Below are 26,373 nucleotides of genomic sequence, written 5' to 3' on the forward strand. Positions count from 1 at the left end.
GCCCCCGCCCCTGCCCCACCCAGTTCCCAGCTTCCTCATGGGGGACCCTCGCCCCCAGAGGCTCCCCCCAAACCCGTCCCCTGATCTGGGACCCTTCAGGGATTCCACCTCCCCTGTAGGGGGCTGGCTTTCTGCTTCCTGCCCCCAGACCCTCCCCCAGGGAGCCTAACCCCCTGGATCCTAGCCCCCTCCCCAGGCCTCCACCTCCCTCTTGCTCCTCCAGCCAAGCTTTCCCACTGCCCACGGCAAGCGGGTCTCCACCGTGTTGACAACCACAGAGTGGCCATCCCAGCTCTATACTGGCCCGTCCTCCCAAGGGGATGACCGCAGATTCACGCCTCACTCCCCAGCCCAGCTCTCCCAGAGGGCGGCCCTCCACCCTCCCCAGTCACTTGGGGCCAAGCAGGTTTCAGCCTGTGGTCAACAGGGACGCGCCTCCACCCCCTTCCCCTCCACCTGCCCAGACCCTTGCATGGTCCCACCAGCCCTCCATGCCGTCAGAACAACGGCAACTTAATGTCCAGGAGGTCAGCAGAGGGCCAGTGGCCTCAGAGAGTCTCCCACGTCCAGCAACACACAAGGTCAGCATGGTGCCCAGGGCGTTTGCGTGGCCAGGCACTGCTCTACTGGCCTCTTACAGACGCGACTCCCCAGATTCTGCGGACTGGTCACTCACCCAGGCGAAGCGTGAGGCTTCGGGGAAGCCTGGACCCAGCCTGCACTTTGCCTTCTGGGCTAACAACTCCCGTAGGACGCCAGAGACTTCAGGGGGGACCCCCTCCCCGCAACGTCTCTCCACAGAAACACAGAAGGGCCTTCAGTAGGGCGAGTCTTCACCATGTCATCTGGTAACGCCATCCGGTGGGTCATCGGAGGCCCGACCACTCCCTGACTCACCGCCCAGGCCCGGAGTGGCCCGGAGCCCGGGCCTTGGCAGGCCAGCCAGGCAGGGCTGTGGTTTCAGGCGTACACATGCCAGCTGATCCTTGCTCAGCGGACACCCGCGGCCTGGCCCTCTCCATCTCCTGCCGTCTGGGCCGCAAGGACAGACCTGCAGAAATGTAGCTATTTGTGACACTAAGGCTTTGAGCCGGCTTTGAAATGTACAGATTTTTAACAGGGTGTACTTTCAGTTGCCCTAGTAAGCACTGTGCCCACCACGAACCAGAGACCCCCGTGTCCCCCACTTCACCCACAAGGCCATGCCAAGAACTAAAGTCATTACCCCCTTCTCAAACCACTGGGTCCCAGTCAGCAAACGCCTGGACCCTGTGATCGGGGTGGACCCCAGGCGTCTGGGATGAGGCCTGCCCTTCTCGGCCGCTGGTCCCTCGCCCAGAGCCGGGCGAGCGGGACCAAGCAGCGCGGCGGGGCGCATCTGAGGAGGACCCGGGTCTTCGGCGGGCATGCAGCGGGCCCTTACACACGCGGCCTGGCCAGGCGCGGTCCAGCGGTGTTCCTCTGGTTCTGAGCGGACAGCCCGGAGGCTCGGCGCCCCCAGCCCGGGGAGCGAGCGCCAGCCGCGCCGGCCGCCCCCACGTGACTGCAGGCGCCTCCTCTCCCGGCCGCGCCCCGGGTGGGCGCCTGAGCAGCGGAAGGGGACAACGTGGCGGGGACCCAGGGGGCGCGCCGCTGTGGTCCCGCCGCCGGCACGGGCTCTCGGCCAGGGCCTCGGCGCCGCTCGGGACCCGCCCCCAGCGGCTCGCCGAGCAGCCCCGGAGCCGGGCGTCGGGCGCAGAGGGCGGCGCGGGGCGCGGGGGCGGCCTCTCGGCGCCCGCGGGGCGGGGCCAGCACACGCCCCGCCCCGGCCCGCCCGCCCCGCCCCGCTCCGCCCCGCCCCGCCCGCCCACGTCATGCAGCCGCCCGTCCCGCGCCTGCGCGGCCGCGCGCCCGGCCCGCTCCAGCCGCCGCGCATCCTCGCCCCGCGCCCCGCGCCCCGCGCCCCCCGCTCCGCACCCGGCCCGGCGCCCCGCGCCCCTCGCGGCGGGCGGCGCGGCCATGAGGCTCCGGGGACGCGATCCTCGCGCCGCCCCCTCCTCCAGCGCAGGGGCCGGCGACGCGCGGCGGCAGGCGCCCCCGGGGCGGAACCCTTTCGTGCACGAGCTGCGTTTGGGCGCCCTGCAGAAGGCCCAGGTGGGTGTCCGCCGGGAGCCCAGGCCGCCCCGGGCCCGGGGCCGAGCCGAGGCTCGGGGATGCGCGGCCGGAGGGGCCCGGGAGGGGGGCCTTGGGCGCGGCCCAGCTGCGCGCTCCCCGGGGCCCGCTGCCGCCACCCTTCCCTGCGACCCGCAGCGCTCATGCCCCGCCGTCCGCGCCGCATCCCCGGTTCCCGCCGCCAGCGCCCGGAACCTGGCTCCGCATCCCTTTTCCCCAGGTCCCCGCACCCGGCTCGTCCCCCCTTTCCCCGACCCCTGGACCCCCCGTACCCCTTTTCCCTAGCCCCTGCATCCCGGCCTCGGAGCCACTCCCCGCTGGGTGGGCGCCGCGCGGTCCCCGGTCCGGGCGCCCACTCCCGCCGTGTGCAGGCCCCGCGCCGAACCGGAGCGGCTCCCTCTGGATGTAAGTTTGTCGCTTGATGCGCTTCGCGTGCGGGGACCTCGCTGGTCCCTGGAGTCGGTGCAGCAGCGGTGGGGGCGACTCTGGGGTCCTGAGGTGACGGCAGAGGGGTTTTGGGGGGGTTCTGGCCTGCCCCGGTTCCAGGTTGTTCTGGGGGATCCTGGCGCTTGTCTAGGGCCTGAATCGGTTACACAAAAGCAGGTCCCGCCTGGTGAACAGTCCAGGCGCCTGCTTTCCACACGCTGTGTCTGTGGGATGCTCTGGCCCTGACTGGGGGCCCCTCGGGGGCGCCCCTCTCCATCTGTCCTGCCTTCCGCCGCCCCTGACCTGGCGGGCTGCTTCTCTGCCCTGGCGGGACCCCTGAGTGGACCACGCGGACTCTGCGTGCGAGCTGTGTGTGCCTCTCGGTAGGACTGCCCACAGGCCGGCCTGTCTGTGACTCCAAAACTGCCTGCGGGAGGAGCAGAGACTTCCTGGTTCTCCCGGGTGGTCTAGCCCGTGGGGAGCACACCTCCGTCTGTGACAGCTTTTTGTGGGGACATCGGGGTTTTTAACGTGCAGAGTAATTCATCCGAAGTAATGTTAAGCGAAAAGTTCTTGAAGTCAGTTTAAGGTTGTCATTTCCCCAGATGCCTGCCTTTTTCTCTGTGTGCCAACTCAGCGGGCCTGGGCACCGGAGGCCCGGCCTGGCCCTTCTCCCTGGCGTGTGGCTGAGGTCAGGGAGGAGCAGGCGGGCTGTGTTCTCACCACCGGGCAGGGCAGGGGTCCTCTGCACATCCCTCGTCCCCAGGCAGGGTCGGGGCTGAGTCCATGTTTGTCCAGAGGCCTGTGGCGCCAGGCCTGACGCGGGGTGTGCGGTCACGGACTGTCCGCGTGCCAGCCCGCGGGAGCGTCTTGCTTTTCGCCAGCAGCATCCTGCACAGCTTTTCCCCTTCGCGTGCTTAGCTTGCAGAGCCGACTGGCCTGTCCACGCAAGGGCAGCCTTCCTCTCGAAATCAGCACATAAACGGATCCCTCGATGGCCGAGGGAAGGGACATCGCTTCCCTTCATCCTGAGTTGGGACTGACCAATCTGGTGCCCGTGTTTACCTGTTGGCCTTTGCTTGGGGGGAGGGACTGCGGCCTGTCTGGGGATTAATGACCCCTGGGCCCATCTGTCATTTAACGGCAGATCTAGTGAGGAGCTTAAGCATCTCTTGGGACAGGAACCAGCAAGTTGAGATCCGAGAGCTGTGACTCGTGGGCCATGGGGCCCTCGCGTGGAGGTGGTGCTGCTTTGCAGTTGGGCAGTGGTCTCCTGTCCCCCCTGGGTTTGGGGACTTCCCACTGGAAGCCCCGGGCCGAGCACACCCCGCAGCTCTGGTGCTTCCCCATTTCTGAGCCCCTGAACTGGTGTCACGGAGAGTTTACTTCCTGGGTGGCAGCCTGGTTTCCCGAACACCCTGGAACTGGGCCCCAGGGGTCACCAGGAGGGTGAGTCCAGGGACAGGCCTGTCCAGGGTGCCTGCGTGCAGCCTGATCCCCCAGAAGCGGTGGTCTTGGTCTGGCAGAGCAGCAGCAGGTACCTGGGGTCTTGTCTGGATGCAGCCTTAGTTAGGGGGGCCCTCGGGGAGGGGGGCAGGCACGCTCCCTGGCTGCTCACGAGGAGGAGTCTGGTTCACATCCGTGGTGTGCCCCTACAGACACACAGGCCAGGCCCCAGCCTCTCCCCCACATCTGGGTGCTCCTTGCACCCACCCTGGGCAGCCCTTCATCCAGCCCCTTCTGGGACCCCCAGGCCCTGCCTGGTGGGGTGGGGAGGATGGGTGAATGGGGAGGTGGCCTGGCCTGAAGCCCGTGTTCTTGGGGGACTGGTGATACCGCAGCTGGGAGCGGGTGCTGGGGTCCCTCCAAGAGTGCGAGTGTCCCAGGGCAGGCCCAGGCTCGGCCCGAGGCCCCCGTCACCTTCTGACGGCCAGGAGCGCAGCCCTGGGCCCCGGGCAGGTGAACAGCCGGACCATGTCCCCGCGTCCAGGCGAGGGGCCGAGGCGCAGGCCCCGTGCTGTCCCTGGACTCCAGGCCGCGTGGGCTGGCTCCGGGCGGATGTCTGACCTGCCCGCTTTCTCCTCCGACCTGCCGGGAGCCTCCTGTGACCCGCACGTCATCTTCCGGAAGGGTCCGCGGGGGAAGCTGAGCTGTGGTCAGTGATGGGGACTGAGAAGGGGGTCAGGGTGGCAGGCCACCGCTGCCGCCTCCCCGCGCTCTGCTGTAAATATTTGGCTGTGCCGGGTCTTGGTTGCAGCCCGTGGGATCATGTTCCCACCCAGGGATGGAACCCGGGCCCCCTGCGTGGGGAGCGTGGAATCTTGGCCTCTGGACCCCCAGGGAGGTCCCGGGGCTTCTCCCGAATCACGCTCTTCTGTCCTGGGAATGCACACGTGCAGTTTTCTCTTACCCCGCTCTCATCTCTGAGCACGGAGCTGAGCACGGTCAGCCTCACTCCTCACTGATAGAGCAGGATTTTGTCCCCGAGAGCGGACCCTGCCCGCCCGTCCCCGCAGGTGCCCGGGGGTCTTAGCAGGGCCCCCACAAGCCCCTGTCACCGGGGTCGACTCTGCCCCCCACCCCGGGGCCGTCACACATGGACAGAACAAGGGCCCGGGGCCCTCACCACACGGACGGGACAGGGCCCCCCCGCCCCGGGGCCATCACACATGGACAGAACAAGGGCCTGGGGGCCTCACCACACAGATGGGACGGGCCCCCACCCCGGGGCCATCATCACCCCCTCGCCCCCACGGCCAGGCGAGCGCTCGGGGGCTCCCTGCAGCCTCAGGGCGGGGCTTCCTGTTTCCCATAAGCCCCTGTCTCGGTGTGAGTTGCTCTGAAAGGAGCCCAGAGACATTGTGTGTCTGGAAACCCCTTGCTGAGGCTTGTGCAGCTGTGCCCCCTGAAGCCCGCCTCACCGCCCAGACGCCCATGCCGGTTCACCACGCTGTGCTCATTCATACACTGCTGCAGCCTGCGAACCAGTGTGTGTGTGTCTGTGTGTCTGTGTCTATGTGTGTATTTGTGTGTATATCTGTGTGTGTGTCTGTCTGTGTTTGTGTGTCTCTGTGTGTGTCTGTGTGTGTGTTTGTGTCTGTTTGTGTGTGTCTATGTGTGTGTGTCTGTGTATGTCTGTGTGTGTATATCTGTGTGTGTGTATGTGTGTGTCTGTGTGTGTCTGTTTCTGTTTGTCTATGTGTGTGTCTCTGTGTGTGTCTGTGTGTCTGTGTGTATGTCTGTGTGTGTATTTGTATGTATATCTGTGTGTGTATGTCTGTGTCTATGTGTGTCTGTTTCTGTGTGTCTGTGTGTGTGTGTCTGTGTATGTCTGTGTGTGTGTGTCTCTGTGTCTGTGTGTGTATTTGTGTGTATATCTGTGTGTATGCATATCTGTGTGTGTCTGTGTGTCTGTGTCTGTGTGTGTGTCTGTGTCTGTGTGTGCGTCTATGTGTTTGTGTGTCTGTGTATGTCTGTGTGTGTATTTGTGTGTATATCTGTGTGTGTCTGTGTGTGTGTCTGTTTCTGTGTGTCTGTCTATGTATGTGTGTCTGTGTGTGTCTATGTGTGTGTGTGTCTGTATGTGTGTGTGTCTGTGTGTGTCTGTTTCTGTGTGTCTGTGTGTGTCTGTGTGTGTGTCTGTGTATGTGTCTGTGTATTTGTGTGTATATCTGTGTGTCTGTGTGTGTGTGTCTGTGTATGTATGTGTGTGTGTCTGTTTCTGTGTGTGTGTCTATGTGTGTGTGTCTGTGTGTGTATTTGTGTGTATATCTGTGTGTCTGTGTGTATGTCTGTGTCTGTGTGTGTGTGTGTCTCTGTTTGTCTGTGTGTGTGTGTCTGTGTGTCTGTCTGTGTGTGTATTTGTGTGTATATCTGTGTGTGTATGTCTGTGTCTGTGTGTGTGTATGTGTGTGTCTGTGTGTGTGTGTCTGTGTATGTCTGTGTGTGTGTGTCTGTGTCTCTGTGTCTGTGTGTGTATTTGTGTGTATAGCTGTGTGTGTGTGCATATCTTTGTGTGTCTGTGTGTGTCTGTGTGTGTGCGTCTGTGTCTGTGTGTGCGTCTATGTGTTTGTGTGTCTGTGTATGTCTGTGTGTGCGTCTGTGTCTGTGTGTGCGTCTATGTGTTTGTGTGTCTGTGTATGTCTGTGTGTGTATTTGTGTGTATATCTGTGTGTGTGTCTGTTTCTGTGTGTCTGTCTATGTATGTGTGTCTGTGTGTGTCTGTGTCTGTGTGTGTCTGTATGTGTGTGTGTGTCTGTGTGTGTGTGTGTGTCTGTGTGTGTCTGTTTCTGTGTGTCTGTGTGTGTGTCTGTGTATGTGTCTGTGTGTGTATTTGTGTGTATATCTGTGTGTCTGTGTGTGTGTCTGTGTATGTGTCTATGTGTGTATTTGTGTGTATATCTGTGTGTGTGTGTCTGTGTCTGTGTGTCTGTGTGTATGTCTGTGTGTGTGTCTGTTTCTGTGTGTGTGTCTGTGTATGTCTGTGTGTGTATTTGTGTGTATATCTGTGTGTGTCTGTGTGTGTGTGTCTCTGTGTGTGTATGTCTGTGTCTGTGTGTCTATGTGTGTGTCTGTTTCTGTGTGTCTGTCTATGGGTGTGTGTGTGTGTGTCTGTGTGTGTGTGTGTGTGTCTGTGTGTGTAACCGTGGCCGATCGTCCCCCTCCCTGCGATCTCAGCCTCCCACCTCTGGGCCTCCCTCCTTGCACACCGTGTCCTTTGTGGTGCTCCGCAGGGGTCTTGAGTGGGGGACGTGTCCGGCGGCCTGGGGCCTTAACAGTCCCAGAGCCAGAGGAGTGACTTTTTTTTTTAATATAAATTTATTTATTTTAATTGGAGGCTATTTACTTTACAATACTTTAGTGGTCTTGCCATACATCAACATGAATCCGCCACGGGTGTACACGTGTGACTTCTTTTCCCTAAAAAGTTAGCTGCCACTCTAGAGTTGTTTAAACACTTTTTTCTGGACCTTCCCGTCCCCCGGGGTGGGGACACACAGCTGGACTTCACCGTGGGGGGGCTGCACTCGGGGTCCCGAGGTCTGGAGCAGGAGGATGGGCCGCCCGGCGGGCCCCAACCCCAGCCACCCTTGGACCCCACGCTGGCAGAGCAGCCTTGGTGCCAGGACCACAGGGTGCTGACGGACTGGGCCAGCCTTAGGTGGGGGCCTCTCCTCTGGGGGTCCTCTGTGCCCCCGGCCAGCCCTGGAGGACCACGGTCCCTGGTCCAGAGCAGGCGGCACGACGCCCTCCGAGGCAGTGGGCGCTTCTCCCCAGCAGGGAGCCCCCGCCGCTGCTGCGCCTGCAACCGTCGGCCGGCCCTCCCCTGGGACGCCTGCTCCCCCCTCCCGCCAGCTCCCTTCATGCTGCTGGTCGGGAGCCTGCGATCACCCAGCATGGAGCGACCGTGTGGGACGCAGGGAACCCACCCCCCCGTTTCCCCACTGTCCCCAGACGAGTGACCGCCTGGCCGGGGGACAGGCTGCCTGAACACCTCTCTCCTCCCGCGCCCGTGACCAGGGCCCCAGTGTGCCCAGTGGGCGCGGCGCTGCCTGCAGCCAAGGGGGCAGAGCTGGGACGTTAGGTGGGGGGGGGGTCTGTCTGCTACTGGGGAAGTCCCCGCCTGGGGGTCACCTGCAGCTGGAGGGGGTGTCCCACCGCTGTGATCAGAGCCAGGATGTGGTTGGGGGGAAACTCCTTGCATTTGGGGGATGGGGACAGGATTTGGGCCTGGACCTAGAGATTTGGTTCGGGGCCTCTCCAGCCTGTGGGGGTGGGGTTGAGCTGGGAGGTTCGGTGGAGGGGGCTCCTCGTACCTGAGGGCGGGTTGGTGTAGGAGGTGCCCAGCTGGGAGCCCGGCCCCCACCCCTGCCCTCCTGCTCTGGGCAGGTATTTGCTAAACAGGTGAAACCCGCAGGAAATGCTGCAGGTCTTGAACTTCGAGATTCTTTTACTCAAACCCTGCGGTAAAGGGCCCTGCGGAGCAGGCACGTCCAGCACCCCCCGCAGCGTGGCCTGGCTCTGGGCGGCTCTGAGATGGGGGTGGGGGCTGCTCCGAGCTTGTCAGGCCCCTCCTCTGCAGGCAGCCCTGCTGCTGGGCTCTTTCCGCACCCCGCTCCCCCCGCCTCATTCCCACGGCTCCTGCCGTTGCTGGCCACCCGCCAGGGCACCCACTTCAGACGGTGAAAGTGTGGAAGGCGTGTCCTTAGAGCCCCAAGGGCAGGGCTCCGGGGACATTGCCAGGGCCTCGCATATTGGTGACCACGGCCTCCAGCGCTCAGACCCCGAGGTGCCTCAGCTCCCCCGAGTCCCCTGCTCCCATCTCCTCAGGGAGACGATCCCTGAGGCTGCAGGACACCTGGAGCCCGAGCTTCTGACCCATCTGGGAGGAGTGCGGCCTCCTGCGTCCATTTCTGCAGGTGGGGCGCTCAGGACTGTGGACTTGCAATTCCAGGATGTCCAGGCCCGACCGGCCAGTCGCCTGGGGAAGCAGCTCAGTGGCCGCTGCATCTCTGAGCCCTGTCTCTGGGGGACCGTCGGGCCCAGAAAGCCGTCCTCCTGGGCACGGGCAACACTGGGCTCAGGGGACCGGGCAGCGCAGGAGGGCTCCAGCCTGGGGTGGGCTTCACTGTGAATGTCACGCCCAGACGGGGCAGGGGCTGAGGTCACAGTGACCAGGGCCCCGGGGCGCAGGGGTCCTGAAAACCCAGACGAGCTGAGATTTTGTACAAAACTCGAGTAAGTTGGGAGAGCAAGGAGAAGGCCTGAGGGGTCACAGGCAGAGCCTGGAAGCCAGCCTGGCGGCCGCCCTGCCCACCCACTGGCCCACCCGCTCCTCCAGGCCCAGCCCCACGTGCCGAGCTCTCCCCTTGCTTCTCACATGCTTCCTTCCATCTTTGCTTAAGTCCTGCCCGTTATAATTCCAGAGGCCTTTCTCAGCTGCCCTGGAGATGTGGCGTCCACGTGGCAGGCGGCTGGCTCGTGGTGGCCTGAGGCTTCACCCCCGTGCAGCCTCCGTTGTCCCGAGGGCTCTGCTGGCCCCTCCGTGCCTCCAGCGCTGCAGTCCCCCGGAGGGCCCCAGTGGTCCCACCACGCTCACCGCAGACCCTGGTGTTGTTTTTCTGACTCCTTCCCCTGTGGACTGTGGGTCTCGCTGCCCCCAGCTGCCCACGGGGTCTGGGAACTCGGGACCTGTACGCGCTGGCCCTCTGAAACCATCATTGTGGGGGCCGTGGGCCAGAGGGGCAGGATCGGCAGATGTGAAGGTGTGACCCTCCCGTCCCCTGCCCCAGACCAGTGGCTGGGGCTGCAGAGCCTCACACTTAGGGTCTGATCCCCCAGAGAAACGTGTGCAGAGTCTCATACTTAGGGGTCTGATTCCCCAGAGAAACGTGTGATGACCAGGGCTGCCCCCTACAACCCCATCATCAGCTGCCATGTGCCAGGAGTGGTGTATGTGGTCATCCGGAAAGTTGCTCTGTGGTTTTTTTCTCCTGTGGGACAGGTTTGTAAGCTCAGTGAATTACTGAAACACACCCGTCCTGTGGAAGCCTGCAGCCTCGGCGATCCGCGCTAAGATTTGAGTTGAAAGTTCTTGAATAGAGTGACTGGGATGGTGGGGAAGTTGAGCCTGCCTGAGGGTTTGAAAGAAAAAATAGCTCTTTTAGAAAAGCTATATTTAATTTTAGATTTGAGTGGGAGCACTCAGAAGAAACAGCTTCTATACGCAGTCAGCATGGGCTCTGAAAGGAGAGTTTTCCCAAGTGGAGGCACAGGTTATCCCCATAGACACAGCAGGGAGGAAAATCTGAGGTCAGATGACACCTTAATAAGAAAAAGACGGTGAACCCGGTGTGAATTTGGGCACAGGGTTCACCTCAATGGCAGACCCCAGAGGAAGCCCAGATCCCAGCAAGCATAAGGTGCCCCCTCAGCCGGGGGCGGGACCGGGACCCCTGGACCCCACCGGCGCTCCCAGTGACCCTCGCTCATGACTGACCTTGGGCCTCTCGCCACACTTGGCGTTTTGTCCGACAGTAGAGCGGAGCCTTGTCTGCAGGTCAGATGTGCATGTGACAAGGTGCAGCCGACAGCCTGGGCTCAGGCTGCCAGCTCTTTCTGCTTCACTTCTCCTTTCACCTGTTTGAACTATTCGAGTTACTTGTGAGGAGGACTGCCTGTTTGCTATTTGAAGACAGTGTATGGTTTGGACCAGAAGGCATTTTACCTTTAATAAAGGTGTTTTTGCAGATGGGGCAAGCGGAGGGGCGGTGTCTCCAGGTCGGTTTGCTGGGCTTGCACCTCACTGTTGGGTCCCCAGCCGACGCTCCCCCTTTGCCGCTGTGAACTCAGGGGCCTGGGATGGGCAGTGCCAGCTGGTGGGACCCTGGGACCATCGCTGTCACCGTGCCTCCTCTCAGGAGAAAACTGAGGTTAGGTAGACGTGTCGCTCTTTTCTCACTGCTGCGTCCAGCAGACGAGAGTTTCCCCGAGGCTTTGCCCACCTCCTGCCTTGCTAGGCTGGGGCGCAGCCCCATGCTGCCGGGACGTCCGTGTTGCCTTCACACTTTTAGCACCTTCTGTCCACTCTAAATCAGCAGTCTCAAAGACAGCTGGCTTTATCGTTTTTGATTTGTTTTTTAATATAAAGTGAAAGTGTCGGTCTCTTAGTCGTGTCTGACTCTTTTCAGCCCCGTGGACTGTAGCCCTCCAGGCTCCTCTGTCCATGGATTCTCCAGGCAAGAAGACTGGAGTGAGTAGCCATTCTCTTCTCCAGGGGATCTTCTCCACCCAGGGATTGAACCCAGGTCTCCTACATTACAGGCAGATTGTTTACCGTCTGAGCCACCAGGGAAGCCTTTTTTATTATAAGGCATCCACTGGGGAGGTACCAGGCTGGGGGAGGAGACCTGGAGCCTGAGGGTGACCGCAGCCCCACGCGCAGGGTGGGGAGGGGGCCTGGGCTGCACCTTGGGGTAGGGGCATGCCGAGTCTGAATTTGGGGGCGGAGCTGGGAAGAAGAGGAAAGAAAGGTATTAAACATGATGCCCAAGTGTGTGTCTGAGGAGCCGGCGAGGGGTGGGGGGTCGCCTGGGATGCTGGTTTGAGCGGGTTTCCAGTGACGCAGTTGATGCCTCTGGAGCCCAGGGCAGCTGGGACGGCAGTGTAGGAGCGTGGCGCCCATCAGGCCCACGTCCTGGACGTGCGAGTGCTCGCTGGAGGTGGGTCCCGTCCTGGGCTCCGCCGGCGGCCCCTCCTCCCCCGGGTGGCCCCTCCTCCCCCGGGAGGCCCCTCATCCTCCAGGTGGCCCCTCATCCTCCAAGTGGCCCCTTCACCCTGGCGGCCCCTTCTCCCCCGGGAGGCCCCTCCTCCGCCGGGAGGCCCCGCCTCCCCGAGGCAGCCCCTCCTCCCCAGGAAGCCCCTCCTCCCCAGGAGTCCCCGCTCCCCCCAGGCGGCCCCTCATCCCCCAGGCGGCCCCTCATCCTCCAGGCAGCCCCTCCTCCCCCAGGAGGACCCTCCTCCCGCACCGCTTCTCAGACTCTGGCTTGTCTCTGACCGACTTCCCTGGCTGGCCTCAGTTTCCCTGCCCGTCGGAGCCCATGAACTGTGGGTGCTTAACCGTGAGGGTGGTCCACACTCCGCCTCCCTGGAAAAGCCACCTCTGAGCCCCGCTCCCCCGGCGGCCTGCGTGCTGGTCGGGGGCCGGGCCTGCTCGCCGTGGTGCCCTCACTGGGGTCACCCGGCGCCTGTGTCCTGTCCTGGGGTCCTGGCCTCCTCCTGGGATTGCGGAGACCACGGGTCGGGGTGGCTTTTTCCCCCACACCTTGGAGCCGAGCATCCTGGCGGCAGGCTCAGTGTGCCCCCGGCCCCTGTGTGGCCTGTGTAGCACCCCATTCATCCAGGCTCCACCTGCTCCCCCAGGGCCCCCCGGCCAGGAGGGGTTGGCGCCCTCCCTGAGTGTCCACTGAGGCCTGCCATCCTTGTGAACACCAGTCCAGGCTGTGAAGCCATCCGGCTGTTTCTGTTTTGTCTCTTACCCTTTCCCCCAAGTGTCACGTCGGGGGGTATCCTCTGAGGCCCATGTAGCTGGTGGCTCCTCCCCGGGCTGGTCCCTGGCCTCCGTCATGCAGGTGACGTTCGGTGCACCTAGCCAGGTGCCCACCCCGAGGTCTCACCGGCTGCACAAAGGCCCCAAGGTCCTCAAGCCCGGGGCCGGCCCTGAGCTGTTGCTCCGGGAGCCCCAGGAATACCTGGACCCTGGCGGCAGCCGTGGCCCCGGCTCCGCGCTCGGCGTTCACAGCGAGGCCGCGTGAGCCCAGGGCCGCGTAAGCCCAGGGCCAGCGTGTCTGTGGCCCACACCCGCCTGTCGGCTTGCGGGCCCGACCCACCTCCAGAGGGTGGTCTGCTGTGGCCACGGGCGGATCGAGAGCCTGGCATGTCTGCTCCTATTTCTGTCGCGTGCCGCTCGGAACCGCTGAGAGCGGAGGGCCAGGGATGTGGGCCCAGCGCCAGCATCTGCGGCCAACAGGCCCGCGTGTGGGCTCGCTGACGTTTTCCTCTCAAAGCGGGAGGGGTGAGTGCATTTCCCTCCAGCCTCTTGGAGGTGCGATTCCCTTGGGATGGCGGGATCTCCCTGCGAGGCCATGGTGCTGGGTGGGAAGAGGCCTTCGGGAGAGTCTGCCGTGCCTACGGTCAGCAAGCTGACCACCGTCTTGGGCAGTGCCGACCCCCCCGCCCCCGTGCGTCCTGCCCACGCTTGTCCTGTCAGAGCCCCGCGCGGCTGACTGGGGTCCCCGGGGGTGGGGGCGGGCGCTGGACGACACGGGCCGCATGGTGCCCTGGGGCCCGTCCTCCCCCAGGAGAGGGCGCGGGTCTCTGCAGAGGTCTTGTCTCTTCAGTAGCACGCGGGTGCTTCCACGCTGGTTGTGAAACACAAGGCACTTGGGCCAGCTTGCACGTGGGTGATGCCAGTGACCCCGGTGGCCTGGGGAGGGCAGGGGCGGGGGAGTGCTCGCCAGGCCGGTCTGAGCCTGGCGTCGGACTGTGGGTGCTGCCCGTGGAGCGCTCTGGACCTGTGGGCTCCACACGCTCGCTGTGAGCTGGAGAGCGTTTTCCATCCAGAACAGGCGTTGTCACTTTCACGCTCTTGCCACAAGCCGTCGTGAGCACACAGCCAGTGGTTTGCTTGGGCAACTGGATCGAAGCACCGCAGGGGAGCGGCCCCACCCCCCGCGTCCCCTTCCAGCAGTGATCTGGAAGCAGTGCCCAGATGTCACCACTGAGCCCGTAAAGATCCCATGTATATCTGCGTCTCAAGGACAAGGACATCCAGCGGCCACCATGCGGGCTGTGTCGCCCTTGAAGGCACAGTGCGCTTCTTGGCACTGGGGGCAGGCACTGGGCTCGGCCAGCAGGTGCCCGGTTCTGGCTCTTGGCTGCGCACGCACCCGCACGCACCCTCTAATCAGAGGGTTCGATTTTTCTCTCGCACTGTGTCTGGGGTGTCTGTGCTTGCTGGTGAGTCCTGTCTTCTGTGTCTTCTGGAAGCTGGTGGCCTGACCTGGAACTGGAGGGCTCCCATCTCTCTCAGGCTGTCGGGCTGGTCTGGAGGGAGGGCTCTGGATGCCCATGCCAGCCCCTCACGGGCATGTCCGCAGACACGCCCCGTCCGCCCCTCGGCTGGTGCCACAATCAGAAATGAGTCTCCTAGAGTCCAGAGGCAGCCGGTGAGGCCAGGATGCATACGTGTGGACGTGGCGTGTGCCTGTGTGGTCCCCCCACACGTGGACTGTTCCTGTGTACCTGTGGCTCCATCTGCGGGCCCTGGGTCCTTGTGGTGGGAAGCGGAGCGCCGGGCCTGGACAGATCACCAGCGGGACCCACTGTGCCGGGAACTCACGGTGAAGCGTGCTGGCTGAGAGCGGGCGGTGCACGCACCTCTCTGGGTTAGACGACTGACCTACAAACCGGACGTGCTGGGAACATGCACGCCCGAGTCTGTTCTTGCTGAGCCCATTTTGCTCTGTTTACACCGAAGCCATTTTGTATCAGGGTGTAGCCGCTTAAGAGCGTTGCTCAGGTGAACAGTGAAGGGATTCAGCCAGGCGTGCACGTGAATCCATTCTCCCCCAAACCCCGCTCCCGTCCAAGCTGGTACGTAGCACTGAGCAGAGTTCCATGTGCTGTTCAGTAGGTCTTTGTTCGCTATCCATTTTAAATACAGCGGCTTGTACGTGACATGAGGACAGTTTCTCGTGAGCAACCTCTGATAGTTGTGCTGAGAAGCTCAGCCCAGGACCCTGAGTGTCACCCTCGTGTGGCCTTCAAGAAGGGTGGCCACACAGTCGACCTGGCACTTTTGAGGATAGTGGGCTCCTGAGGATGGCGGCGGGGTCAAGACTGTGGGCTGTGTCTCAGGAGGGAGGCGGGTCCCAGCTTCTCAGGAACCAGGCCCTTCTGCACCCCGTGGGCTCCGGAGGTGCCCGCCTCCTCCAGGCAGCCTTCACAGCCCAGCGTGCTTCCTGCCCGCCCGACCCTCCGCGGAGCCCGGGCAGGTCTGCAGCTAGGCCTCGTTCCCTCTGCGCCTGCCTGTCCTCGTCTGTCGGTTGGGGCTGTATGGTCACTCACACGTGTCCTCCCCTGCTGGCTGCAGAGCTCAGGCACCAGGCCCACATCTCCGGGGCACACGGGGTGGGCACAGGGTGCATTCCGCGGGGGCAGACGTGGTCACACGTCATCGCCACGGGAGTGGCTGGTGAGCCCCGTTGTAGTCAGGACGCTGTCTGCTCACTAAGCTGCACCTTCAGCAGCAGCACTTGTCGCAGCTTTGGGGCTCCCCCTCCAGGCCTGCTCATCACTCCCTGTTGGTCCAGACGCACTGGGGTGCTGCCCCCGAGCCCCTTTCAGCCTCAGTCCTCCGAGGCCTGGGGTGGGGCGTTGGCCACTGGTGTTCTTCCTGAGCCGCGTCGTTCCTCTCTGTCACCTGGAGGAGCAGCCGTCCTGGGTGTGGCTGCACCGTCCGGGTGTGTCGCTGTGCACCCGTGAGCGCTCTGAGCGTGGTGGCCCCCGCAGCTCCTGTCCACCGCCGCTGTCTGCTTGCTCTCTGACACAGGCAGCAGCTTGAGGGTCCATTTGTGGGGACACACAGGGGACTCTCCAGGGACCCAACCGTCTGCACCCTGGAGGGGCTGGCAGCCACAGGTCATAAGGCGGAGCAGGCTCGCAGCACAGTCCCTGGTGGGCCCTGGACGTTCTCCTAGACAGGCAGCCGGAGAGGCAGGGCCAGTGGCCGAGGAGGTGGGGAGAGGCGGGGCCAGACAACCTGAGAGGCGGGGCCAGTGGCTGAGGAGGCGGGGCCAGACAGCCCAGGAGGCGGGGCCATTGGCTGAGGAGGCGGGGTGTCTGCCCTCTATTTCTTTGCAACAAAGTTACAAGATAATAGCAAGGCTTCAAAAAGATATAACATTTAACCTAAATTTTAACAGGAAGGAAAGGCTGTTTTAAAACTAGTGGAGTTGAATTTAAGTACTTATAGAAAGCAGCGATCTCCGTGTGAACTGGGGGAGATAAGGTTCTTCTGAAAATAATGCTCCAGTCTCTTCCCTCAAGGAGTTAGAGCAGCAGAGGAAACACGAGCGGAAGAGAGAGGCGCCTGTGAGATCCAGAGTTCACACGGCTGAACGGTCACAGCAGAGACGAGGGACAACCTGCAGGTGGCTCTGTGAGCAGGTTCTGTGAGGGGCGAGTGTGTCCTCTCAGCCTGAAACGTCTCGGAAGCACAAATCACGCGAACCGCACCCTGGGCGTCAGGGCAGGGTTCACGAAACTCCAGGGCTGCAGCTTCACGCGATGGCCCTGAAGGTGAATGACGGGAAATCCAGTGGGAAGAGCGCCTGCCAAGGACCCCCAGAAACTTCCTCCCAGGCGAAAATGCAGACGTAACTCCAGAAGGTGGGAAATCCAGGTAAACAATTTGAAAGCATGGGAACAGCCATCAGAAAGCTCCGTAGGAATTCCCCCAACAAGGTGGGCTGGTGTCTGGGGTGATGTCCTCGCTGAGGATGGCAGGGTGGAGGCGGTGGCCAGGCTGGCCTTCCAAAGCCGTGTCTACAGACTCTGCGAGGCCTTCAGAGAGGTGCTTCCGAGCGCTGGAGCCGAGGCTGTGATAGAAAAGCATGAGGCATGAGGACGGGGTGACCCAGGGATGCTGTGTGGCAACGTGCACCCCTTCATGTCGACCCCAGAACAGGACCCTTAGAAACCCAGGATGGGGGGCACCTTCCCACCAACATGGTCCTGGAGTGGGACACACACCCCCTACTTAACAGGAAGCTTCCCACGACAGAGCCGGGGTCACCGTCCCTGTTCCACCTTGTGTTAAAACTGGAGGGTCGTCCGGGGGACCCCCGCCCCTGAAGGGCCGGGGAGGAGAGGCAGTTCAAAGGCGCTGTGGTTACGAATGCAAGTTACCATGCTTGCTTCTGTTATGAAACAGAGAGCGGGGAGGTGAGGAGGTAAAATGAAAAGGCCGTTAATCTTGCAGACATTTCCTGGAAGGGCCGGCCTTGGGGAGGGCCATGTTAATTCCTTCCTTCCTGTGACCTTCCACAGGTGGCCAGGGTTCCGCGAGTCAGGCCCTTATGTATGGACAGAATCCTTTTAGTGCACAAAAGCAACAGGAAGCAAAGGTTAAAATAATAAAACAGTTCCAGGGGAATCACGATTGGCTCCCGTAACAGCAGCGTCTGGAGACGGCCCACACCGGCCTCAGGCAGCATAAGCCACTGGTGGCTGCTGGGCCCCCAGAACGTGGCCTATGTGATTGAGATGCGCTGTGTCTGGATCCCTGGACATGACGGGAGAGAGAGTAAAGCGGTTCATGAGTGCCTGCTCAGATGATGGAATTTGAGGGGTGTTGGCTTAAATTAACTCCTTGTTGAATTGATTTCATCACCTTTGTGTTTTTAAATGTGGCTGCAAGAAAATGTAAAATGACTCACGTGGCGTGCGTTGTATTCCTGTGCCGGCCTTGATGGAGACCCCAGGGATCAGCAATCAGTCGGGCTGCGGGTCTGCAGGTGGCAGAGACCAGCGGCGGGGGCGGGGCGGCGGGGGGCGGCAGTGAGCTGCTCGGACTTGGATCTCTTCCTTTCTCTTCTGTGTCCTGTGCGCCAAACCTATGTATCTCGTGTGTGTATTCTTGCAAAGCACCAAAAACTGCACCTATTGGTCATGAGGCTCTGAGCGTCTTGAGTCTTTGCATCTCTCCGTCCCCTCCCCATTTTCTAATCAGCGCCCCCTGAGATCAAGTTCATCACAAAACTCACTGGTCCTGAGCATCCCCCTCCCCCCACCATGTGGAACCAGAGCGTCTTACGTGCAGAAGTGGTGGACCTCCCGCACCGCTGCCCGTCCACTCGGCCCTCCCTGACTCGGCCTCCGCTGACCCCGTGGGTCCACCCTCACCAGCCCCCGCAGACTTGTGGCTGTCCCCCTCTCCTGCAGGGCCTCCCCTCCCCACAAGCCCCAGCCAGCCTTCCCTGTGTCCTCTGGACCAGACCTGTGACTTTGGACGCCTCATCCCTGCTGGGCCCTCCTCCCGTCCCTGACTTCCTGGGGCTGGGAAGTCCTTGGGTCCCCCTCTCCTTGCGGTCCAAGCCCAGTCCTGGTGGCTCTGTGCCTCCCGTGGCAGGAAAGTGTGCCCATGCGGGGGCACTGAGAGCAGGGGGCTCCGATGGGCTGTCTGCTGGGAGTGGGCGGGCTGTTTGCTGGGAGTGGGCGGGGCTGTGCTGGGAGTGGGCGGGGCTGTCTGCTGCCCATGTTGGGGCACTGAGAGCAGGGGGCTCTGGTGGGCCCTCTGCTGGGGGTGGGCGGGGCCGTCTGCCAGGAGTGGGCGGGGCTGTCTGCTGCCCATGTAGGGGCACTGAGAGCACGGGGCTCCGGTGGGCCGTCTGCTGGGGGTAGGCGGGGCCGTCTGCTGGGAGTGGGCGGGGCTGTGCTGGGAGTGGGCGGGGCTGTCTGCTGCCCGTGTGGGGGCACTGAGAGCACGGGGCTCCGGTGGGCCGTCTGCTGGGGGTGGGCGGGGCCGTCTGCTGGAAGTGGGCGGGGCCGTCTGCTGGGAGTGGGCGGGGCTGTGCTGGGAGTGGGCGGGCCGTCTGCCGGGAGTGGGCGGGGCTGTCTGCTGCCCGTGTGGGGGCACTGAGAGCACGGGGCTCCGGTGGGCCGTCTGCAGGGGGTGGGCGGGGCCGTCTGCTGGGAGTGGGCGGGGCTGTCTGCTGGGAGTGGGCGGGGCTGTCTGCTGGGAGTGGGCAGGCTGCCTACTGGGGTGCTGGGAGTGGGCAGGGCGCTGTCCACCAGGAGAGACACCCCCATCTCCAGGTCGTTCCCTCGGCGGCTGCAGGAGGCATCTTGGCGGCTCCAGGAAGGGGTTGGGCAGCTGGGGCAGGGCGGGCCTGGCGTGAGGAGCCTGGGGGACAGCCCCCGAGTGACCGTGCCGTGTCCGCAGGTGGCCGTCTTGACCCTGACGCTCTTCCCTGTCCGGCTGCTGGCTGTCGTCCTCATGATGCTGCTCGCCTGGCCCCTGGCGCTTGTGTCTTCGCTGGGACCCGCCGGGCAGGAACCGGAGCAGCCGCCGGCTTTGTGGCGGAGGTGAGTCCGTGTCTGCGGAGGCTCCGGGGTAGTGGGGGGTGTCCCAGGGCCGTTTCTCCGAGGCTCCGTTCTCTTCCCTGTCCCGGGCACAAGCCCCCTTGCCCCTCGCACCCCTGCCGCCCCTGCTGCTGTCCTACCCTGAGGCTCCTTCCAGGGCTCCGCTAGCCGCCTGACCGCTGTGCTGGGTCCTGAGCGCAGGCTCCCGCGTGTTTCCCTGCCCCCAGCCCTCGAGGCCGTGTGTTAGCCTGCTGCCCCTGTCTGCTCTCTGTTTTTACACCATGGACGGTGTTAAACCATGGCTTCGCGTCGGTAGACGTGTAAACGCAGCTTAACTAAAGCTCCCACAGGGATCCGGCGAAACCAAATGAAGTCACAGCCCTTTCTTGTGTTAAGTACCTAGCGCTGTTCCTTAGCTCTCTTTGCTGGGCTTCCCTGGTGCTTCCCCACCTGCATTGCCCAAGCCGCAGGTTTGATCCCTGGGTCGGGAAGATTCCCTGGAGGAGGAAATGGCAACCCACTCCAGTATTCTTGCCTGGAGAACCCCATGGACAGAGGAGCCTGGCGGGCTGCAGTCCACGGGGTCACAGAGGGTCGGGCTGAGCGCACATGCGGAAGCTATTCTCCTCCTCTTTGCTGTTAGTGAAGGGAAACGTTGAGCCAGTGGACGGGTTTTCCTGGGCGTTCTCAGTGTCTTAAAAGAGGCTGTTCCTGCCCTAAAACCAGGGCACTCATCTGCTTTGTCCACATCTCTGATCCATCCTGAGGGCCCTGGGATGGTTTATTCAAAGCAGAAATGTCATGAGTTTAGTTCGGTTTTATCATTAACTAACAATAAAAATGTTACTAGTTTAGACGAGCCAACAGCCCAAACGTGCTGCCGCCTGTTCTGTGAAGCAGGTTTTATCGGATGCAGCACTGCCCATTCATCTATGCACCAGCCCGGGCCGCTGCTGTGCACTGAGGGCTCCTGTGGCCGAGGCCAAGGGCCCACACGGCCTCAGCTGCCTGCCGCCCCGCCTCCAGGGTCTCCAGACCAGCTCAAGGTGCTCCTCTCTCTCCCGCTGTCGGATGGCGCCCTCAGAGGCTGCGAAACTGGCGTGCCTCCTGGGCCGTGGTTCTCCGCTGCCCACACGCCGTGCTCCGAGCGGCAGTTACCACGTGCCGGCAGAGATGGCCAGCTACGAGGCCAGGGTTTCCTGAGCCGTGGCTGAGCGCTGCGCCCGGGGGACCCCTTACCCCTCGCAGTATTTCTCGTCTGCAGACCGTCCCCAGTCTCTAGTGACCCGTGATCATTCTTCCTCCCTCAGAACCGGGGGCAGGCGTGGCCGGCTCCACGGATGTGCCCCAGCACAGCTGGGCCACGGAGCCTGCCTGGTGTCACGGAGTCTCTCCAGAACGAGTGATCGGGTCTGTGAGTGAGCAAGCGGGAGGGGACGAGGGCGAACCAGAGGGGACGAGGGAGCCGGGCTTTCTAATCTCTTTGGAAATCATAATTTACCTTGAGAGGTTTTTTTAACTAAAACACGAGGGAGTAGGGAGTGAAAGCCGCTCAGACGTGTCCGACTCTTTGCAGCCCCATGGTCTCTACAGTCCATGGAACTCTCCAGGCCAGGATACTGGAGTGGGTAGCCTTTCCCTTCTCCAGGGGATCTTCCCAACCCAGGGATGGAACCCAGGTGAATTTGGTACCAAATATATAATCAAGGAAAATAAATCCAGGCCAAAAAGGAATCTGAATTTCAGTTTCTCTGGATTAAGAACCCTCAGAAAGAAGAGATTTTGTAGTTTTTACCCAGAAGGAGTGGTTTGATAAAAGCGTCTTATTCCCTGTTCCCTCCCTCTGCTCGGGCGGGGCTCCTCTCCCTCCTGTTCTCACCAGGGAAGGAGGAAAGCTCGCACGGCCTCCGAGTCTGTCTTCACGCAGGTGACTTGGGGCTCCTTGGGTTTCCGTGTTCCGACTCCCTGCGGCTTTTCTTGTCTGCAGTGATGCACTCGATCTCATCGGGTGATAAGCGGACCACAGCAAAGTTTAGTTCCAGCAGCCCACGTCACAGAAGCATCGCGCGTGGTGTGTTTGTGTGTGAGTGAGCGAGAGAGAGAGGGAGAGACGGGCACACGACGTGTCCCACGTGCGCAGACATGGGGCAGTTTCACGGGAGGTCTGGGTGTTCATGTCCACAGAGACTCATTCCGCGTGCATGCGTGTGTGTACATGTGTGTGCACAGATGCGTGTTTGTGTGTGTGTGCCTGTGCGTGCACGTGTTGGTGTCCTGACGTGTACCCCAACGGCACGCACACCCACCTTGCGTGGCTCTGCCGTGGCCTCCATCGCCCAGGGAAGGAGTCAGCCTGTCGGGGTCAGAGCCCAGCCCTGAGGGGCGCCGAGTGGCCGGCGGGTCTGGGGCCCCGGCCGGGCGAGGGTGCCGGTCGGGGTCACCATGGGCTTCCCTCACACGTGGCTTCTTGAAGTCACCTCATGTCCGCCTGCTGGGTGAAGCCTGACCTTCACTTCCTGTATCGTGTTTTTCCGTTTTATGGAATTTCCAATTTTATGTTGCCTTTTACGAACAGAACGACAAGCCCTGAGCGTAGCCTCAAAATTCTCTGTCCCCGAGGTCCCGCAGCCACGGCCTGGGGGTCGCTGTCCCCCGGGGCCTGGGGCCCTGACCCCGGCCGGTGTGCGTCCCTCCGCTGCTGCTGCCTCGGCCGTGGCCTGCGTTTCCTGGGCCTGTTTGCTTTTTCCTTTTGTTTTTCATCCAAGATTTTCTGGAATGTCGGGTTCTCATCTCGGAAAGAAGATACGCGGAAGGAACTCACTCCCCTTCTGGGTCTGGAGGTGTCTTTATTCTGCTCTGTGCGTTGGTGGGTAGTGGGGGTTAGGTGTAGAGCTGACTCAGCACTTTCGCGACGCGCTGCTGACTCCCTGCAGCTAGATGCTGGAAGCACGCTTGCTCCTCTGGGAAGTTTTGAAGTCTTTGTTGTTGGAAACTTGAAAGCTTTTGAAAGGAGATTGCATGAATATTGTTTTTTCTTAACAAAATGCGTTCTGGTCAGCGCCTTGGCATGGTGCTGGGACCTGTGCCTTCCTTCAGTCTGAGAAGCTGTTTCCTTCGTGTCTCATAGTTCTGTCCTGGCTTTTTCCAGCATGTTCTGGGAGGTTCCCTCTCCATTTTCCAGCCTTTTTGGGGCGCTGGCATTTCTGCAGGAGACAATTGATTTCCACACTGCTTTCTTTTTCTCGTTCCCTGGACGGTCTCAGAGCACCTGGCTCCGTAATGTGCTGATGTGGGTGGGTTCTTCCACCTCTCTTCTGATGCCTGCCCTGGGGCCTCGGACCTTCCTCTTCTGCCCACAGGCCTGAGTCTAAGGTGTCTAAGGGAGGGCGGTGGGGGAGGGCGGTGGGCGAGGGCGGGTCCCTGCCCTGGTCGATCGCCTCCCAGCCCCCTCCCTGGGAAGGCTCCGCGTCTCCAGTGCCCCCGGTGCCCTTGCCTCAGGACGGGTGCGGGCGCCATCTGGGGTCGGTGGCGCCCTGGCGGGGCATGGGCCCGAGGCGCTGTCCCTGACGGCCGTGCTTCTGTTGCAGAGTCGTGGACGTGCTGCTCAAGGCCATCATGCGCACCATGTGGCTCGCCGGCGGCTTCCACCACGTGGTCGTGAAGGGGCGGCAGGCGCTGCCCAGCGAGGCCGCCATCCTCACCCTGGCTCCACACTCCTCGTACTTCGACGCCATCCCCGTCACCATGACAATGTCCTCCGTCGTGATGAAGGCGGAGAGCAGAGACATCCCCATATGGGGAAGTGAGTTACCCCCATCCCGCTGGGAGAGTGACGCCCATCCCGCTGGAGAGAGTGACCCCCCCCCATCCCGCTGGGAGAGTGACCCCCCATCCCGCTGGGAGAGTGACCCCCCTATCCCCCTGGGAGAGAGTGAGCCCCATCCCGCTGGAGAGAGTGAGCCCCATCCCGCTGGAGAGAGTGACCCCCATCCCGCTGGAGAGAGTGATGCCCATCCCGCTGGGAGAGTGACCCCCCTATCCCCCTGGGAGAGAGTGAGCCCCATCCCGCTGGGAGAGAGTGAGCCCCATTCTGCTGGGGGAGTGACCCCATCCTACTGGGAGAATGACCCCCATCCCGCTGGGGGAGAGTGACCCCCATCCCGCTGGGAGAGTGACCCCCCATCCCACTGGAGAGAGTGAGCCCCATCCCGCTGGAGAGAGTGAGCCCCATCCCGCTGGAGAGAGTGACCCCCATCCCGCTGGAGAGAGTGACCCCCATCCCGCTGGGGGAGTGACCCCCATCCCGCTGGAGAGAGTGACCCCCCATCCCGCTGGAGAGAGTGACCCCCATCCCGCTGGAGAGAGTGACCCCCATCCCGCTGGAGAGAGTGACCCCCCATCCCGCTGGAGAGAGTGACCCCCATCCCGCTGGGGGAGTGACGCCCATCCCGCTGGGAGAGAGTGACCCCCATCCCGCTGGGAGAGTGACCCCCATCCCGCTGGAGAGAGTGACCCCCCATCCCGTTGGGAGAGTGACCCCCCTATCCCCCTGGGAGAGAGTGAGCCCCATCCCCCTGGGAGAGAGTGAGCCCCATCCTGCTGGGGGAGTGACCCCATCCTACTGGGAGAATGACCCCCATCCCGCTGGGGGAGAGTGACCCCCATCCCGCTGGGAGAGTGACCCCCCATCCCACTGGAGAGAGTGACGCCCATCCCGCTGGGGGAGTGACCCCCATCCCGCTGGAGAGAGTGACCCCCCATCCCGCTGGAGAGAGTGACCCCCATCCCGCTGGGGGAGTGACCCCCATCCCGCTGGAGAGAGTGAGCCCCATCCCGCTGGAGAGAGTGACCCCCATCCCGCTGGAGAGAGTGACCCCCCATCCCGCTGGAGAGAGTGACCCCCATCCCGCTGGAGAGAGTGACCCCCCATCCCGCTGGAGAGAGTGAGCCCCATCCCGCTGGAGAGAGTGACCCCCATCCCGCTGGGGGAGTGACCCCCATCCCGCTGGAGAGAGTGACCCCCCATCCCGCTGGAGAGAGTGAGCCCCATCCCGCTGGGGGAGTGACCCCCCATCCCGCTGGAGAGAGTGACCCCCATCCCGCTGGGGGAGTGACCCCCATCCCGCTGGAGAGAGTGACCCCCCATCCCGCTGGAGAGAGTGACCCCCATCCCGCTGGAGAGAGTGACCCCCATCCCGCTGGGAGAGTGACCCCCATCCCGCTGGAGAGAGTGACCCCCATCCCGCTGGAGAGAGTGACCCCCATCCCGCTGGAGAGAGTGAGCCCCATCCCGCTGGGAGAGTGACCCCCCATCCCGCTGGGGGAGTGACCCCCCCATCCCCCTGGGAGAGAGTGAGCCCCATCCCGCTGGGAGAGTGACCCCCCATCCCGCTGGGGGAGTGACCCCCCCATCCCCCTGGGAGAGAGTGAGCCCCATCCCACTGGGAGAGTGACCCCCCATCCCGCTGGGAGAGAGTGAGCCCCATTCTGCTGGGGGAGTGACCCCATCCTACTGGGAGAATGACCCCCATCCTGCTGGGAGAGAGTGATCCCCATCCTGCTGGGAAAGTGAGCCCCACCCCTCCAGTCCCCTCATCCTTGTAGCAGTGATCAGCACCCCCATCCTGCTAGGAGTCAGCCCCACCCCCTCAATCCTGCTGGGAGACTGCCCCCCATCCTGGTGGGAATGCTGAGCGCCCCCTGATCCTGAGGGCACTGACACCTGCCCTGCTGGCTGGTCCAGGTCACATGGCGGCAGACATGTCTGCACAGGTCCCACCCCCGCGAGCTAGGCCCTGGACCTCGACCTCTGTGTTACGATTTCTTCTGATATTACTGTGATTTTCATTTTTTATTAGCACACAAGTACCCTCAACTCTGAGGGTTACAGTGCTCCCTCGAGTTCTAACAGAGCCCGTTACCCTTAGCTCACAGAAGCGCTGGAAGCTGGGGCTAGCTCAGTATCTGTCCCGGGGGGTAGTTGCTGGGCTGTACCGGTTGGTGGGCTCCCCTGCCTCAATCTTCTGGGTGGTTCCACCAAACCTCCCCTTCTCCTTATGGCCCTTTTAGCAGCTTAGGAATAATCTGTGAGGAAAGATAAAATTGTTTCAACTGCACGAAAAAGCAAACTGTTTCAAGACACAGGACAAAGTATCACTGAGATCCGCTTAGATTTGAGTGCCATGGACCCAACTAGGTAGAATTTTATTCTTTTTAAAAATATTTTCTTTTCACTTTTGTAAGACCTCCAGGAAATAAAGGTCATGAAATATTATTGTTTACAAGTAGCAAAATGCTCAGAAAAGAAGCTCACAGCCCATGTTGGGCCCAGTGGGGAGTGGCCCTAGGGCAGAGCAGGTGGAAACTCACAGCTGTGGCCTCACCAGCCGGGAGGGTAACCGACAGCCACGGCCTCTGCTTGCCATCAGGTCAGAGTTTTCTCTCCTGAGAAGTATCTTCCGACCTTTAAATCCTTATTCAAGGACTAGCGTGTTGCTTTTTGCCATCAGCTTTGGTTTTGGGAGTCCTGAGTGCCGCCCCCGCCCACACACACACACACACACACACACACACACACACTTGGCAGGGGCTAAGAATGGAGCTTCTGTGTCTTTTGTTGCTAACCGTCCAGCTTGCAGGGCTTTAGTTCCCTGAGCAGGGATTGAACCCATGCCCTCAGCAGTGAGAGCACAGAATTCTCGCCCTGGACCCCCGGGGAGTCCTAAGAAGGGGTCTCTGTGTCCTGGAGGGTGACCAGGCACCGCAGAGCCTAGATTTAAGCAACCGAAACGCGTCTTCTCTCACTGCTCTGGGGGCCAGAGTGGAAGGTCCAGGTGTCAGCAGGCTGGTCTTGAAGAAGCCGTTGCAGGCCCCCCTCCCACGTCCAGTGTCCCTGCCCTCCTGGGCACACCCCAGCCGTGGCCGTGTCCCCTCGTCCCTGTCTCCTTTGTCACCTGGCCATCGGTCCTCCTTACGAGGACACCAGTCCCTAAACAGGGCCCACCGCGTGCAGCGTGACCTCATCTTGACTTGGCCATATCTGCAGAGGTCCTGTTTCCCAGAGAGGTCACCCACAGGCCCGGGGAGGTCAGCCGCGCGCCCTGGGCTCCCTGGCTCTTCCCTCAGTGACACAGGTGACCGGCGGGTCAGCCC

General features: G+C 62.2%; 1 protein-coding gene across 1 annotated transcript in view; it reads left to right on the plus strand.

The window, feature by feature from the left end:
- Nucleotides 1-1,998: 1,998 nt before the first annotated feature.
- The window catches only part of LPCAT1 (lysophosphatidylcholine acyltransferase 1), a 39,078-nt gene continuing 14,703 nt past the window's right edge, over nucleotides 1,999-26,373 (plus strand). Inside the window, exons 1-3 of the mRNA XM_068990707.1 lie at nucleotides 1,999-2,133; nucleotides 19,082-19,224; nucleotides 22,809-23,023. Coding sequence (XP_068846808.1) covers nucleotides 1,999-2,133; nucleotides 19,082-19,224; nucleotides 22,809-23,023 — 493 coding nt within the window. The remainder of the gene's footprint in view (nucleotides 2,134-19,081; nucleotides 19,225-22,808; nucleotides 23,024-26,373) is intronic.

Source organism: Capricornis sumatraensis, chromosome 18 (assembly GCF_032405125.1).
Source record: "Capricornis sumatraensis isolate serow.1 chromosome 18, serow.2, whole genome shotgun sequence".
In the NCBI taxonomy this organism is placed as follows: domain Eukaryota; kingdom Metazoa; phylum Chordata; class Mammalia; order Artiodactyla; family Bovidae; genus Capricornis; species Capricornis sumatraensis.